At 38.3% G+C, this 16,380-nt stretch overlaps 2 protein-coding genes across 2 annotated transcripts; one reads left to right on the forward strand and one right to left on the reverse strand.

Annotated features, from left to right (window-relative positions):
- The first annotated feature begins 2,835 nt into the window (after positions 1-2,835).
- On the forward strand, positions 2,836-5,040 carry mnx1 (motor neuron and pancreas homeobox 1). The gene is made up of 3 exons (XM_041967547.1): positions 2,836-3,349; positions 3,989-4,149; positions 4,753-5,040. Exons 1-3 carry the CDS (start codon positions 2,836-2,838, stop codon positions 5,038-5,040), a joined length of 963 nt encoding a protein of 320 aa, XP_041823481.1.
- Positions 5,041-7,268: 2,228 nt separating this feature from the next.
- Positions 7,269-16,307, reverse strand: nom1 (nucleolar protein with MIF4G domain 1). Its single transcript, XM_041967535.1, has 11 exons — positions 15,134-16,307; positions 14,919-15,031; positions 13,635-13,830; positions 12,656-12,979; positions 12,326-12,436; positions 11,866-12,036; positions 10,765-10,886; positions 10,509-10,641; positions 8,220-8,351; positions 7,995-8,104; positions 7,269-7,571 (listed from the first exon to the last, which is right to left on the reverse strand). The coding sequence occupies exons 1-11, from the start codon at positions 16,067-16,069 to the stop codon at positions 7,394-7,396; spliced, it is 2,526 nt and encodes an 841-aa protein (XP_041823469.1). The 5' UTR covers positions 16,070-16,307; the 3' UTR covers positions 7,269-7,393.
- Positions 16,308-16,380: the final 73 nt, after the last annotated feature.

Raw genomic sequence — 16,380 nt, forward strand, 5'->3', positions numbered from 1 at the left:
AAATTTCCCAAGTGTGATGTCTTGGCAAAATTAGAGAGGCTTTATGACCTTGAAAGAAAAAAGGGCTGTTTAAACGTGGGGACACTGGTAAAAAATAAAAAATAAAAAAAAATCTTCATGAAATACGCAAACATGCAGTAACTTGAAGATGTGCAATATTTTAATCTGAGAGACCAAATCTAAATAAATAAATAAAATGAACAAAAAATGGTCACATTAATGATTAAATTAACTTTATGCCTAAACTTTTAAAATTTTATTGCTGTTAATCTACATTTTTAATTAATTAATTGATTAAATTATTTATTCTGTCATTCATTCATGAATGTATGCATTACGTACACACACACACACACACACACACACACACACACACACACACACACACACACACACACACACACACACACACACACACCATAACAGAAATAAAAAGATGGATTACAATATTGACTAGGCTTATCCCTTTTTTTTAACTCATTAAGATCTGATTGGGCCTGTATAAAATAATTTGGGCTTTTGAGTTTGATGTTATTTCCACTCTGTTTTTCAAACAACGCAAATGTCTCAGAATATTAATCACGTTTTATTCTGATAGAGAAGACAGCTCAATAGATGCTGTGCTAAAATATATATTTAAAAAAGATTATAATCACTTAATGTTTTCTAAAGCAGTTTTACACATTTCGTAAAAGCAGTCATTTGTGGCAATTTTAGCGACTGTATTTATTGCACTGAAAGAGACAGAGCAGTATCCCTTTAAACTACCTTCCCATAATGAACACATTTACCGAAGGTAATTAATATATAAACTCTCCCGATTTGTCACTTTGATTTGTATTTTAGTTAATTGTGGACGTAATTACGGGGCAAATTAACAGCTTTCTTGAAAGAAAGGGGTTTTAGGGTCCGTTTTTATCTTGGGCATCTTATTAATTTTCTCTCTCCTAGATGTGATGAAAAGGAGCGATAAATCTGCGTGATCGGCGAAGGCCAATAGTAAATGGCTCCATATTTCACCGCTGCTTTAATAGAAATATTCATGTGGGGCCCTTAATGAAATTAAACCTGTGGCGGCCACAAGGCGAACTGTTCGGGTGCGATCAAGAGTCCAGCTGTTAGAATAATCATGCATGAGGCAAAATGCCTTAATTGATGAGGAGGAGACCGACGCGGACTTTTGTTTTCTTTTTTATTAGGTAAAAATGCTTATTTAGCACCTCACTGTATCCTTTTTTATTATTAACTATAGAAGTCTCGAAGTGGAAGTTTGATTTTTAAGACTGTTAATAAAGGGAAAAAAAATCTGATACAAATTTAGGAATAATTAAGGACAAATCCTCTCAAAAATCTGACTTCAGGCCTATTGATCCCTTCTTTAACACTCAGCCAGCAGAGACACAGTGAGAAGTGAATGAACAGCCTCCCTCTCTTTTTAGCTTATTTTTTCTTTTCTAGGTTTCCATGCAGGCCAACATTTCACCCACATCAATCTCCTGGTTATCATTCTGTAATTGGTCATGATCATCAAGGTCCACAATTAAATGCCGATCCTTTACTTGAAAACTACCCAGTGACTTGTTGATTTCCCCAGAGCAAATAAACGTCCCAGGAGCGCGCTTCGCTGATGAATTGACAAAAACTAATCAGCTTTATTGGTAGACAGGTTAAGGCCAACAGGGTGTCAATAATTCTCGTTTTGACCTCCTCTTCCATTAACTTTAAGTGGCTTATTAGACCGAAGTCAGGAGCCACGGGTCTATTACATCTTTCTCCTCATCACACTTTAAACCTTTCAAATTATATCAAATTTTTTTCTTGCTCTCACTGATGAAATATTTGACTTCAAAGATTTTTAAAAAGGAGAAAGCACCAGTGATTTTTAATATAATTTAATTGAAAGGTAAATGACCCTATAGGCTAAAATACTTTGATGTTTGAAAAGATTTTCAGGATGAAAATCCTTAAACAAGTGTTTCAAAACAAAACTTTAGTCTTTGCTAAAATAGTGCCAGAAATAATGAGGCTGGGTGTCAGAGTGCGGCTGTCACCTTCAGGTTCGAGGTGACAGAAGGAGGGCTTTTACCAAAATTTCCCTGTTGGCCTCTCAGGGTGTTTTTGGCACAAAATTGACCCTTTTGTGAGTGATGATATATTTACTTTTCTCTGATTTCAACATATTAAGTATAATGACTGACAACCTTACACATCGCCCCATGTTTTTTCCCAACATAGTCTTATATATAGTCTTATATATATATATATATATATATATATATATATATATATATATATATATATATATATATATATAGAGAGAGAGAGAGAGAGAGAGAGAGAGAGAGAGAGAGAGAGAGAGAGAGAGAGAATGTATGTGTATGTATGTAGTAATATATTATATTTTCCCTTCTTTGTTTTATTATTATTATGCCTGCAGAAGTAATCCAGTAGTTGTGGCTTAAAAATAGTAAATCACACTGTTTATTTCCTTTTGGTGCGTTGTTCACAAACATAGCATCCAGATAAATACGAAAGAAAGTGCGTTTTATTCTAAAGATTTGCGTCATTTTCGCTTTCCCAGCATTGCTCGTGGAATGAATATCTCACCCCTTTGATTAGATCTGGATGCGTTGTTGGGTCCGCCGCGTGCTTGGGACAGCCCCCTGCCAGACTGCTGCACCAATCATCTCCATCTGACCGGGATTAAGTGTCAAACGAAGCTCTTCTCTCACACTCTGGATCACATCATAACTTTTGGAGAGGTGGGAAAACGACGCTGACTTCATCTCAAGTCTAACGGCCGCAGAGGCGACAAGGACGGGCACCGGGTGACCAATGGAGAAATCCAAAAACTTTCGCATTGACGCGCTTTTAGCAGTCGATACACCTAAGGTGCAGACCTCGCCGCTCGCGCTTGTGACCTCTCTGTCCTCGTCCTCCTCTGCCACATCCTCATCCTCCATCCCGTCGTCTGGGAGTGTGGTAGCCGCAGAGCTGACGACCAGTGCCGAGTCTTTACGCACCGAGACGCCGTCCCCGCCGAGGATTTCCACTTGTGGCCTGATTCCTAAACCGGGTTTCCTTAACAGTCCGCACAGCATGGTTGGATTACATCCGCAGAGCACCGCAGGGATCCCGGCACAGGCTCTGTACGGCCATCCCATGTACACTTACTCCGCTGCAGCACTCACAGGCCAACACCCTGCCTTGTCCTACTCCTATCCACACGGCTCCCATCACCACCACACCAGTGATCCCATCAAACTGACAGCCAGCACCTTCCAGCTAGATCACTGGCTCCGGGTTTCCACAGCCGGGATGATGCTTCCTAAAATGTCTGACTTTAATTGTGAGTAGCTGTTCATATTCTCTCATGTTAACTCCGAATGAAGCAAAAATGTCGATTGGATTAAAATATCTACTTATGGTATATATTAGAAAATCTAACTTAAAAATGCCACAGGCCTGCAGTACTGCAAAACAGCACCCGTCACTGTGCTAATCACCGGGGTAAAGCCTGACACTAAAACTTCTTGTTTTTTTTTTTTTTGTTTACTGCACAGTTTCAACCATATTTTATCGTCTGACTAAAGACCCTGTCATACAGCGGTGGTTTTTGTGAGAGGAACTAAAATGGATAGATAATGGACAGTGGGAAAGTGGCAGAGGAGTGTGAAAGCCACAGTCGACATGCGATTTGCTCACTAGATACTGCCTTTTTGTTTCTGCTCTTTTTAACAGATTTGTTCAAAATGAAAGGGCAAATAGCTCGTCTATGGAAATATGCATATGCGGACTAGCTTGCTGCTTGAGTAAAAATATTACAGGCTCTCAAAAGAGAGGTGGCAGATTTGTGATTCTGAAGCAATCACATCATAATATGCAAAATGTTGAGAAAAAATATATATTGCTCAGATAAATCATAAAAAGAGTGTCAGAAAAGGTCAAACTCTTTCAGCTGTGTAAAATTCATGGTTTTGTCTTGCAGCTCAGGCGCAGTCCAACTTGCTCGGGAAGTGCAGAAGACCAAGGACTGCATTCACGAGCCAGCAGCTGCTGGAACTGGAACATCAGTTCAAGCTGAATAAGTATCTGTCAAGACCGAAGCGCTTTGAGGTCGCCACGTCCCTCATGCTGACAGAAACTCAGGTAACTCAAATCTGCACTATGTTTTGTTTTCTTTCTTGTTTTTTCATGCAAAGCATAAATATCAACCAGGCGATGGATTTTTATATATTAAAAGAAAGAAAGAAAGAAAAAAAGAAAGAAGACAATAAAATAAACCGTACTTTAGAAAATATATTTTCAAAAATAAAATAAGTTTCTTTCCCATTTTTTTTAAATTATTTTACAAACACAAGTGAACTGGAAAATGCCAAAAGGATCAAACCATTTAACTGATCCTTTTACTTGATAAAATAAATTTCTGAAACTCTGAACTACTATAATGGAATTTTCGGGAGGTTTTCAGTGCATGGAGGACAACAGCAGAACTGAAGACCTAGGTGTCAGTTGGATTGGTGACCTTTACGCGCATGTCACGCACCGAACTCCTTTATTTACGTTACTTTTAAGAATTTTAGAGGTTTTTGAACATCTTTAAAACCAAACTCACAGAGATGAGACGACATGAAAGGGGGTGAAAGTGCATTTTTTTATTTAAAATAAGAAAATAATGAAAAAAAAGAGATCACAGGATATGTCCTTAATGCTTTAAACCACGCATCTATCATATCCCCCACTTCTCTCCAGGTTAAAATCTGGTTCCAGAACAGACGCATGAAATGGAAGAGAAGCAAGAAGGCCAAAGAACAGGCCGCCCAGGAGGCCGAGAAGCAGAAAGGCACCAAGAGCGGCCAAGATAAATCAGAAGGACTCGAACAGTCGGATTATCACAGCAAGACAGACTCAAAAAATGGCAGAATAAGAGACTTCAGGGACAGTGACGACGACGAAGGCAACAATTTCCTGTACAACTCGTCAGATTGCTCTTCAGACGATGAGCGGAATCACAACAGCGACGTTAGTCCACAGCCCTGAAGCTGAGGCAAACATTCATTTAAAAAAGGGCCAAACTCAGTTTAAAGACTCTAAAGGATTTTTGCTGTTAAATCCAGCTGCATGTACTCCGACCTCTTATTACCTACGTGGAATAATTGAGATTTTTATTAAGAAAATAATAAGCTCCCGTGTCATAAAAAGCAATAAAGCTAGAGATTCAAGTTTAGTCACAGGAGCGTCGTTGCGCACTATAGTCAATATGTGAACTGATACTGCATGACGCTGTAAACAGGCTCAGGATTTGCAATCTTCATCAGTTGTAATGGTTAGTTTCTCAGCAATAAACACTCAATAATGTCCTATAGGCCATTCCCCAAATTATCTGCAGCCATTTGTCTAATTTTATTTTCTGTGGCGTCATATTTCCACGTAGTGCGTCATATCACGCAGAAAATGTTTATTTTTCTACACTGTATTTATAAATCACTCATATAAGTGCATGCTAAATTATTGTTTAGCGTCTCTCTTGCTGCAAACAATGTGAAATAAAATGTTTTTTTTATATATATAAAACCAAGATTTGGCGTATTTGTCTCTTTTTAAAAAGGAAAATGGTCCCTGGATTGATGATTTCCTGGCGGTGTTTCAGTCTGGACGCAGAGACAGAGCCTTGTGTTTCTTCTCTTTGCTCTGACAGGTCGGGTCATGGGAATTACTGTTAATAGCCGCTGTCGGATCTGTGCAAACGTGCAGTGAGAGCAAACAACAAGTCGGCAGTCAGATAGAGGAAACATTTCACACCACACTAGCAATGGGCTGGTATTAATAAACCATTTAAAAGGCGTGTTTGACACAATTTGACCACTGGAGGTACTATTTTAAGGCCTGGAATCCTTTTAGGGTCATAAACGCACCATAACTGACAACTCTTGAAATTCACTCTTATTTAAAATCTTAATTTTCGTAACAACCAACTTCAAAGATGCTGTCAAAATGTGGAGGAATCTGCAAAAGGTCTGTCACAAAGTTTAAAGGCTGTTCTTCTGATTTTAATTCAGCAAGTCATAAAAAAATCATGATTACAAAAATGATTTTGCTTGTTCCTTTAGTGATAATTAACAGCAGCGTTGGAGTACTGTCATGCCATCTGTAACAGGATTACTGAAGGATCTGTTGGTTTTCTTCAGCTGTTTGCTTTAGCAGACTAAATTAAAGTTCAGTTAACGGTCACCAGGTAAAGCTCAACAAAGAGCTCTGCCTCATAGACAATAGCTTACATATGAACTGCACAGTGAGCCTGTTGATCCCTTCTCCTCTGGAAAATTTAATTCCTATTATTCAAATTTTTTTACCGAATCCCCCAGTGAGTTTGCGTTCTTGTACTGATGATCTGACACCCTATATCAGCAGCTCAGGGGTCCCTGCAGCAGGTGTACCTTTTTTGTGCCCTAGTGGCGAACGGCCGACCTTCATGGCCAATTCCTGACCCCAAGCCACCCACGCTCCAGCCTCAGATTGATACTGGCCACACCAATGGAGCTAATTAATAAGAGCAAGTATCAAATGTAACAGAATGACTCTGCTATGCTAACCATGCAGGAAGATGCTGTTGTCGATGAGCAAACAGAACAAACCAGATTCAGAGACCCTGGGTCATTTCATCGGGGCATGTAAACACTGAATGAAATACACCAAAGTCACTTTATTCTTTGTTTTTCAGTCAGATGCACATACACCAACCAAATGGAAATATTTACAAAAGATGCTTACAGTGACTCAAAAATCAGCTTAAGTCTTGATTAAAATACGTTTTATGTTGGGTAAAGCGTAAATAGACTCCGTAATGCCAAAAGAAGTTGTTCAGTTGTGCAGTATTGACGGACACTGCCTCCAAGAGGGATGTTTGAGAAAAACAATGAGGAAATGAAAAGAGAATATAGGAAATATATTATATATTATATATGTATATATTTTTATATATATATATATATATATATATATATATATATATATATATATATATATATTGCTTCCAAGAAAGAAAGAAAAAAGCTTCAAACATTAGCTTCTCCTGGTAATCTGGTGAAGAACAACCTCCCTCTTTTTTTAATATTTAAGAACCAGCGTTGACAAATTGATATATGATAGTTTTTTTAAATTAAAGTATCATCAAGCATAGCACAATGCTGAATTAAATGCATTTATATAAAAGCAAATAATACAATACAAAGTGATGTGCTGTTGAAAGAACTAAAAATTAAGGCTGTATCAAAAATATTTTTATTTATTTCTTAGCAGATTTCTCTTTGTTCTTTGAAGACTCAATTCATCCCCAACAAGCGTCCGTCTGTTCCACAGTACATATTTTGGATTTCTGGAGTGTATGTGTGTTTTACAGTTTGAGCTTGGCCTCTTTGGCCTCCATGGCTTTGGTGGCGACCTGGGCGCGCTCCAACAGCACGGCTGCTTGCTCAGCTGGTCCCCGTGACTGGACATTCTTCAGGAGGAAGTGACTGATGAAAAGCTTCAAGCCCTCCCGCAGCATTCCTAGCTTGGAAATTCCTGAAATCCTGATGGATGTGGAACAATGAGGGACATTGATTTTCAGACTTTCACATAGCATCCAGCAGTAAAGAGGAGAGGTTTTACATGAGGGATGAGGCCTAATAAAAGGTTCAAGTTGAAGCCAACAGATCTGTCAGGTAGAGATATGTGGATGGTTTTTTGTTTGCTTTGCACCATTTTAATCCAGATTATTTTTTTTCCAATTACCATAAAATTACATGCACCATGCAGACATTCATGACACTCAACAGATAAATCTTGTTGACCCCAATAACCAAGCAACTTTTACAAATCATTGCCGTAGCAAACAACAGCCTCGCAAGGCAGCAATAACAGCTTTACGCTTAACTTTCTTTTTCCAATAAGTCTAATTTAGTATAAACTTAGATATTTTAATGTTAAATAAGAATAGGAAGAATAAAACTCACCTTCCAAATATGTTGGATAGCTCCTCGGGTTCAGTTTCTTTAAGAAGTTTGGTCAGCACCTGACGCAAGAAGCGCACCTTGGGCTTATCTAGTTCTCCAAACTCTATTACCTTCAAAGACAAACGTAGTATAGAGGCGACTGTAAAGAATAGATTATAACCAATTGATAATGTTACATAATGATTTATAGTGACTGCTGCATGCGGCATGCAACATATTACTCACTTTGAGAATGGACAGTGAGAGGCACTTCCTCTGGAGAAAACGGGTCACCAGCTGGACCAGATTGTTGAAGGTGCTGCTGGAAAGGTTGGACAGCTCCCTGAACTTGTCCCATAGGCTGAACTGGAATGTCATCTAGAATAACAGAGATGGCACAAACATTTATAGACAGCTGCAAAATTGTTTAGTAATTATACATAGAGATAGCAAGATGGACCCTTGAGAATCACCTTTAAATATGGACATTTTTTGGTATTAGAGCACTTAATTGTGGATAAGTGGTAAAGCATAGCAACCTGCAATGACCAATATATCATGGTAACTGAAAAAAGTGCAGCTAATGATATTTAGTTAACAATCTTTCAGTCACTGAATTTGACTGTAAATTTAATAAATCACAAAAATCAAACACTTGAGTCACTGTATACAACAAGACAGCGGTATGTCCATGTTTGGAGATTGCTATGAAAATGCATATAGTGCAATAAAAACACATTCTGCCACTTAAAATCTTGATCTTGCAATGGAATATGATATCAGACCATCAGCAAGAAGACTGAGTATCAGGAGCAATGGGAGTTTCCTCGGTGAGTGGCTGTAGTACTGAAATAAGGAGGGGAAATACAGTTTAAAACCAACTGGTTATTCTTATTTATTTTCTTTTCTTTAGATATTATTATTATTATCTGGTTGTTTAGATGGAAATGATACTAGACTGTAAAGTACTGCGGTCAGCTTTTTAATGTTTTAAAATGTGCTATATATAAATCTGACCTTGGCTTTAAGGAGCTGATCCATAGTGTGTTGTTACTGGACCAGACAGGGAAAGGCACCAGGGGAGGGTTTGATTTGATTGGTTTTGGTTGACCAAATAGTTTTATGTAGCCAATTAACTAAAGTCCATGAGTCTGAACTTGCCCTTTTCTTGTGCTGCCATTAGCCAGACATTCAGAACCAAGCATGGATAAAACATGCAGGATAACTCAAATGTGGTGTTGAAACATTGAGATTAAGAAAAAAAATAAGAAGAAAAAAAGGAGAGAAAAATGTTTTAGGAAATGCATCCAAGTGCCTCAAAACATTTTCTTTCTTTTTTTTCCTTAATCAATGTTGAAAAATTGATTTTAAGGGGAAAAAAAAGAAAGAAAATGTTTGGGGAAAATGAATCCAAGTGCTTCAAAATTAGAAACTTTTCCTTTTCAGCATTTGTGGAGTTACCAGTGACATGATGGACTGGACACACACAACTAAACCTCCAGTGGAAGAAACAGCACATACCAAAGACCAGGCAAAGTGTTCTCAAACTATTATGTCCATCTTTAAAAAAACACAAGAATCATCACATGTTGGCAAAAATACTGACTTAACATAACAGGACATAAGGACTACTGCTTCTGCTTCAATAGTAAATCCAGATTACATCTAAATGTTGTAAAAATGTCAAATCTGAGCTAAATATAAAAAAAACTACTATTGTGTGACCTTAATGTTTGGTATTTTCACTCTAATCATCACATGTTTTATGAAGGATAGTGGCTCTGAGGTACAAAATACAACTATGGTCAAAAGAGAAAAAAAAAATAAAAATAAATAAATAAATACTACCTAGGAAATAAATCCCAACACTTGAGAACAACCGCTATATGGAAAACACATTTCATGACACACAAATATCTTTTTTATTCTGTATATTTTTAAAAATTTTGAGATCAAACAATGCAAATCTTTTAATTATCTTTCCAAGATTCGTTATGTGCAGAAAAAGCAACAATTCACTAAGAAACGTGGGTGAGGTGTGATGATTTCCAAAAACAGCAGTAAACACCCTAAATAAGTGACTTCTCTGCAAAGGTAACCCTCTCATCTAGATCCAGTTTACATGTGAATTGCAAACATTCCCAGCAGCTTCGTTTTAGGCTCTTTGATGAAAACAATGGTCACCAGTCTCTGATATGAGCTGCTGACCAACATGGCAGCAGCGTAGGAAGTCTGGTCTCTGTCTCATTGTTTGTAGACACAGTTTGAGTCAAATCAAAAGTGAGAGGTGTTAGAGACTCTCACAGTACAGAGGTGAACTGAAGGGCCACACACAGGTCACACACACACTGGGTGGTCACATAACTATACCAGGCAATTTAATGCTCAAATGTAGGCCTAACTGTTTTTCCATGTTTACACCAACTTATCTGACTTTAAAACAGTTAATTTACAGTTAATTTTACATTTGCTACATGCACCGTACCTGTGTTATTTGGATTCATGTTTTCTAAATCTCAGCCGTCTTAAAAGTACCTGGAAGCGTCGATCGTGGGAGCAAAATTTCTCTCCCAGTACAGCGTAAAAGGCGTTGAAGGTTTTCTCCTGCAGACAGCAGTCCATCAAGACATGAACAATTTCTCTCTCCTGCTTGTCCTTCAGGCCCATCCTTCACACACACCAAATGAAAGAGATTTGAAAAAAGAAGAGGCCAGGACTACTAAAGATAAGACATCATATTTATCTTATTGAAGAATTTTTTATAAAACGATAAAGATATGAGAAAACAAACCTCAAGAGTTTTTCAAAGGCATCCAGGTAATCCTCACTGGTCATAAGCACGCAGAAGATGTTTCTTCTGACCTCCGTGTTCATCCTTTGTTTCTTAGCCAGCTCTAAAACTTTAGCACTAAACTAGAGAAGGTATATTAATAAGAAAAAATATTAAAATATTGTAATAAAGCTTGTCTCATACAATTTTAAATGAGAAAAGCTTTCAGATGTTGCACATTGTCAATGCACATCACTGCCCTCAGCTAAATCCCATTTGTATCAATAGGATACTGTACGTTCGAATGCATAAACAAAAGATCAAGACTGTAAAATTAACATCAATCATTCTTTGAAACAAATCAAGCAGTGTCAGCAGATAGATTACAGACCTTTTCAGTGTTTGTGCAATTCCTTGTTAAAACAGCTCCACATTCATCACAAAATATTGTACTTCAGCTCATGCTAAAACTGGACTCCACAAAACTGCAGCAATAAAATGTCATATAGCAAAGGAACTTGTTCGCAATGACAGATTCAAACAAAGCATGGCAATTGTTTAAAACTGTACCTTCTCCATCCAGCAACTTTGCACATTTATCACATCATAATCATCTGCACACAAAGCTTATTTACAGGGTGAAGCAGACTTTAAGGACACCAGTTGCATTGAATGATAGATCATCCTGTGAACAGTAGGTCAGTTTGATGATATTTACTCAAAGCTGACAGGCATCAGGGTTTATAAAACAGAAGCAGAGATGCAGTGGATGGAGGCAGAATCAGGCAGTCAACTGTAAGGACCTAAAACATGGTGTACTTTGTGAACCTGTTTGCAGCTAGTGAGGAAGAAAAAATTTACAAAGGTTAATGTATATGAGTTTTTCACTTCAAAAGCATCAAAATACACTGCAGTCTTATAATACCAGTAGTACTCAGTTGAGACAACAATGTCTCAGCTAATGTTTATAAAAACCATTTAAAACAAGATCACTTTAGTATGTGCTTTCTGTATCAACACATGGTTTAGACCCTTTAAATTGGAATGGCACTTAAACAAATGTATACTAGGATTCCTTCAGTAAACCCTCAGCTAAAATATCATGTGTTTCCAGTCGTCTACCTGTCCTCCAGCTGTACTCTGCTTCGGTGTTGTGTCGCCTTGCTTGTCGATCATGGGCGCGCCGCTCCATGATGAGCCAACAATCCACCAGCGGCCCACATGATCTGCTGCCAGGAGGTTTTCTAGAGAGACCCTTAGTTTCACGTCACTGCCTCCGGCACTTCGCTGGATCTGAGCATCACACATTCACAAGGAATTGGTCACATTCACACTTTATAAAAGTCACAAAACAATAAATCACACCATATAAGTCCTCCTGAACTTGATACCAGCTCAAATAGCCAGTCTGAAGTCAAAGCCTCAACATTACAGTGGAGTTTGTATCTGCGAAAGTGGTACTCTGGGGCCCCCTGGTGGCACAAGTAGAGACCACTATAAAAATAACCCAGTATGGTAAGAAATTTGTTCCTCGAGGCAATTAAAAAAAGGCAAGCTCAAACCCATTATAGTTGTTGCCTACCAGGGTCCTCTGTAGCTTCTTAAGTCTCTCCACAGGCTCAGGATCATATCCAGGAATCTTCCTCATGTCATTGTTCTTTAGAGCCAGCATTGTTTCCAGCATGAAACGCACCTGAAGACAAGTTCATATTAGGCAAGGCAAGGCAAATTTATTTATAGCACATTTCATGTACAAGACAATTCAAAGTGCTTTACATAAAACATAAAAACATTACAGCATGGTGCAGGGGAATATTAAATAAACCTCAAAAACTGATAACACAATGTTAATGTCAATTATAGTTTATTTGTGGTTCTGAGAGTAAAATAGATAAAGGGCTGTTCTTCCTACCCTGGTCTGATCCTGAAACTTTGATCCCATGTCACCGGCCTTGCGCTGGGCCTCACAGATGAGCTCCTTGAGAGCCAGAGCATCATCCTTCCTCAGGCAGAATCCAACATTTCTCAGCAAGAACAGTACAAGCTCAATGTCCTTCTCTGTAAATGCTTCGACCAGCAGTTTCAGGATGTCAAAGATGAGCAAAGAATTAACCACCTGGAAGTTATAAAGGTGAGCCACAATGGCAATGAGGTTGTCTAATTCTTTGCTATCACTTAGGCTCTTGTATACTTCATGAAACCTGCGCACGACTGTCTCTAGAAAATGGGCTCCCACCTGGGGAAGAGAAAATATGCAATGACAGTTGATATAGTTTATGAGTGTAAGGCTGATGACAGCTTGATATAAGCAAAATGAGCCCTATTTCTAAATCTAACAGAGTCTAAACAAACTATAGTTTAAGGCAACAGCAAACTTGATTACTGCTGACAGCTCATTTTTCTTGTAATCCAATTTTATTTGATTTATTTAATATGGAATCAATGCAACACAGAGATAACATCCCATTCCACCTTATTGAAAAGGAAATCATTACTTCCCAATTATGCCAAATGGTGTTAGCTTACAACTGAGAAGTGTGGAGCAACTTGATCCTTTTGAAGAAAGTCTCCCGTAAATAATTCAAGAGGTGGTGTTAATCTGCTGGTCCGTGGTGGCTATTTCTCACTCACAGACAGGTAAACCAAAAGCTGCTTGGCTTCTATCACTGCAGCACACAAGTGACTTGAAAGCAAGCTGCAAGTAAAACCTGCATAAAACCTCCATTTAATAGGAATTTTATGCATTAAAATGTCCAGAGGGAAAATCATATTCTACTAATGTGGAAAATACACAATTACACACAAATGCCTCTGGTATATTGTCAAGTCAGTTTTAAGCTTTTTGTAAGTCTGCAGACCTTGAAATGATAGATTAAAATGGGTCTACCTACCTCTAACCCCACAGCATGATGGAGGACGCTGACGAGCAGCACGTGCTCCATTAGCAGCCGGTCAGGCATCAGGGTCGGGGTGACACAGGCTGTGAGCAGCACCTCTGTCAGAGTGTCGTTCATGTCTTTCCTGCTGCAGCTCATATACAGCTCCTCCAGCTGACTGCAGACGAAGGCCATGCTTGGTTCACTTAGCCTGAAAATATCACATCAATCACACTTTTCAGATACAGTTGAAGGCATCTTTACTGTCCCTGAGGGGTAATTATGTCAGTAGAAAGCAATATTATATAATATGGTTGAATAAAAATAATCTTTAAATGTATGAATTTGACTGTGCTGGCTTCTTTCATGAATGACATTCCACATATTTTAAAAAAAATAATTGTTTAGGAACCAAAGATCTTGGTTCCCAGCTAGAAGAAGTGCCAGATGGACCCAAACAAAAGTTTTGAAACCGTTGTGAGGGGTCATATAATAAATCTGTTACAACAGCAGCATTGCTGCCACCAGCCAGACTGGAGAGGGGAACTAGTACTGTTGTTGAAATGGGACAATGGTTCTTCAGTTCCTGAACGACAGTGCTACATAAATGAGAACCAAACCACTGCTTTTATGCCACGGACTGTGGCAGAGGAAGAATATGCAGCTTTGGGTGCTTAAAATATTTTGTGATGACCAACATGCTCCAATTTCTCAGTTACACTGAGAATATTCATATGAGCTGGGAGCTCCTCAGAGTTTATGTATGAAAATAAATATTGTTTAAAAATAAATAAATAAATAAAACTTAGTGAATGCATTTTGACTAAGTTTTGATCTAGAGTTCATCTTATTTAAAACTGTGACATCAAAACTTTAATTTGTAATGCAAATGTATACAAGCTCTACATATCAGTTAACAGTTTTTTAGATTACAAAAAATCATTTTCTCTGGACAAACTATTGATCAGTCCCAGATTTAAATGTATTTATTCCCAAAATCAAAAACAATTAATGGCTATAGCTCTGCGACTGCATGTTTGTTGGCCAGGATGAAGAGCTGCTGCAAAATCAAAATTCTCATGCAAGAAAAATGTAAAGGGCAACAGGACTCGTATGGTACCCAAATTCAGATGTCATTATTTATTATGTAGACTCTTAAAATGCATGTGTACGTATAGGAAGAAGATGATTTGACTTTGGTATAAATTCCGCAGTTCTGAGCAGAGTCCACTGCCTAGGATATAAAACGAATACCATCAAATACATTGACTGAATGCTTGGATATGGAAGGAGTTTTACCTGTTCAGCAGGCCTTTTACATTTCTCCTCAGCTTTTCCAACTCAGCTTTTCGTTTATCATCTCCAGTGTTACGAAGCTGAGGTGGAACATACTTGCTGGTTGTCGTGGTGACCTTAACATCAGGAAATATAGTCATGATAAGATCCATAACATGTCATGCGAGATATCAATGTGATGACAATTAGAAACTGGTATCTCAAGTATCTCAACTCACATCTTCTGATCTGGAGTCAGATATCTTTGTGTTACAGTTGTCTGCTTCTTCCTCCATTTCCTCTTCTCTTTCATTGTCTGAGGCATCTGCATCACTTTCATTCAGCTCATCGCTGTCATTGTCCATTTCCTCCTCCTCATTCATTTCCTCTTCCTCGTCAACATCATCATTATCATAATCACCCATCTCCTCATCACTGTCTTCACTTGCCATCTCGTCCTCAGCTTCTCCCTCATCACCTGACAGCTGAGAGTCATGCTCATCCAGCTTTTCAAAGTTCTGTTTGGCAAAATCCAAGTCATTGTCATCATCATCATCATCATACATTCCCACTGCTGATGAGCCAGAGTCAAGCACACCGAGGATGTAATCAAGTCCATCAGTCACAAATGATTGTGGGAGACTTTTTTTGTTTTTCCTCTTGTTTAATCCAAGGCATCGCTCTAGCTTCTTAATCTCTCTGTCCTCTTGTTCATTTGCCTCTAATAGTGCCAGTTTTCTTGATTCTTGCAGTCTGTTAACTTTCTTTCCTTTCTTGGAGGATGGTGGTGTTTTAGACTTATCTGCCTTCTCCGTAGGAACATGAGCAGACTTGCTTGTATTTGGGCTTGACATATCCTTGTTTGTTTTATTCGTTTTCTTCTTCAGAACCTGTGGCTGTTTTTTAGCCCTTATGCCCGACTCTTCATCAGAACCAGGGGATAAACTGATGCTTTTTTGGCCTTCATAATGACTTTTCATCTTAGCTTTTTTCATCTTTCGTTTCTCTTTACGTAGTTCCTTTCTGCTTTTCTTTTTTACAAATCTTGTCCCATGGTAGTGCTCAGTCTTTTCTATGCCGCTGCTTTTAACGAAATCATCAACAGACACAATGTACTTTTGTAATACTGCATTCCCTTTCTTCTTTTCGGTGTTTGGCTTCCATTTTCTTTTCATTTTTCACAAATTCAGCTTCTAATAGTAAGCTAGACGTGAATTGACTGGACTCACCAGCTACTTCTTCTTCAAAATATAAAACAAAAGTATTTGATAAGGGTTTATAACAACCAACAAAAGTGCTAAACAGGATAAAAATGGTTTAAATGTAACCATATGAATACCTTAGGCTGCACATGGAGTTCCAAGTCCGCCCAGTTGTTGCCCTGAGAACACGTGACTATTTCCTTCCAAAGTACGCCGTAAACGTGACGCACAGGGATGACGTAGTTTATTTTGGGGCGTGTTTTATTCAGCACGGAGCAGTTTCA

Source organism: Melanotaenia boesemani, chromosome 18, assembly GCF_017639745.1.
Source record: "Melanotaenia boesemani isolate fMelBoe1 chromosome 18, fMelBoe1.pri, whole genome shotgun sequence".
In the NCBI taxonomy this organism is placed as follows: Eukaryota; Metazoa; Chordata; class Actinopteri; order Atheriniformes; family Melanotaeniidae; genus Melanotaenia; species Melanotaenia boesemani.

What these genes read in the sequence shown, in the direction of transcription:
- mnx1 (XM_041967547.1), top strand. Translation starts at nt 2,836, where the DNA reads ATGGAGAAATCCAAAAACTTTCGCATTGACGCGCTTTTAGCAGTCGAT. An exon ending in TAAAATGTCTGACTTTAATT is followed by an intron (nt 3,350 to 3,988) that starts GTGAGTAGCTGT and finishes TTTGTCTTGCAG; the next exon opens with CTCAGGCGCAGTCCAACTTG. An exon ending in TCATGCTGACAGAAACTCAG is followed by an intron (nt 4,150 to 4,752) that starts GTAACTCAAATC and finishes ACTTCTCTCCAG; the next exon opens with GTTAAAATCTGGTTCCAGAA.
- nom1 (XM_041967535.1), bottom strand. Translation starts at nt 16,069, where the DNA reads ATGAAAAGAAAATGGAAGCCAAACACCGAAAAGAAGAAAGGGAATGCA. An exon ending in CTGACTCCAGATCAGAAGAT is followed by an intron (nt 15,032 to 15,133) that starts GTGAGTTGAGAT and finishes CCTGATGTTAAG; the next exon opens with GTCACCACGACAACCAGCAA. An exon ending in AGAGTACAGCTGGAGGACAG is followed by an intron (nt 10,887 to 11,865) that starts GTAGACGACTGG and finishes TACCTTCTCTAG; the next exon opens with TTTAGTGCTAAAGTTTTAGA.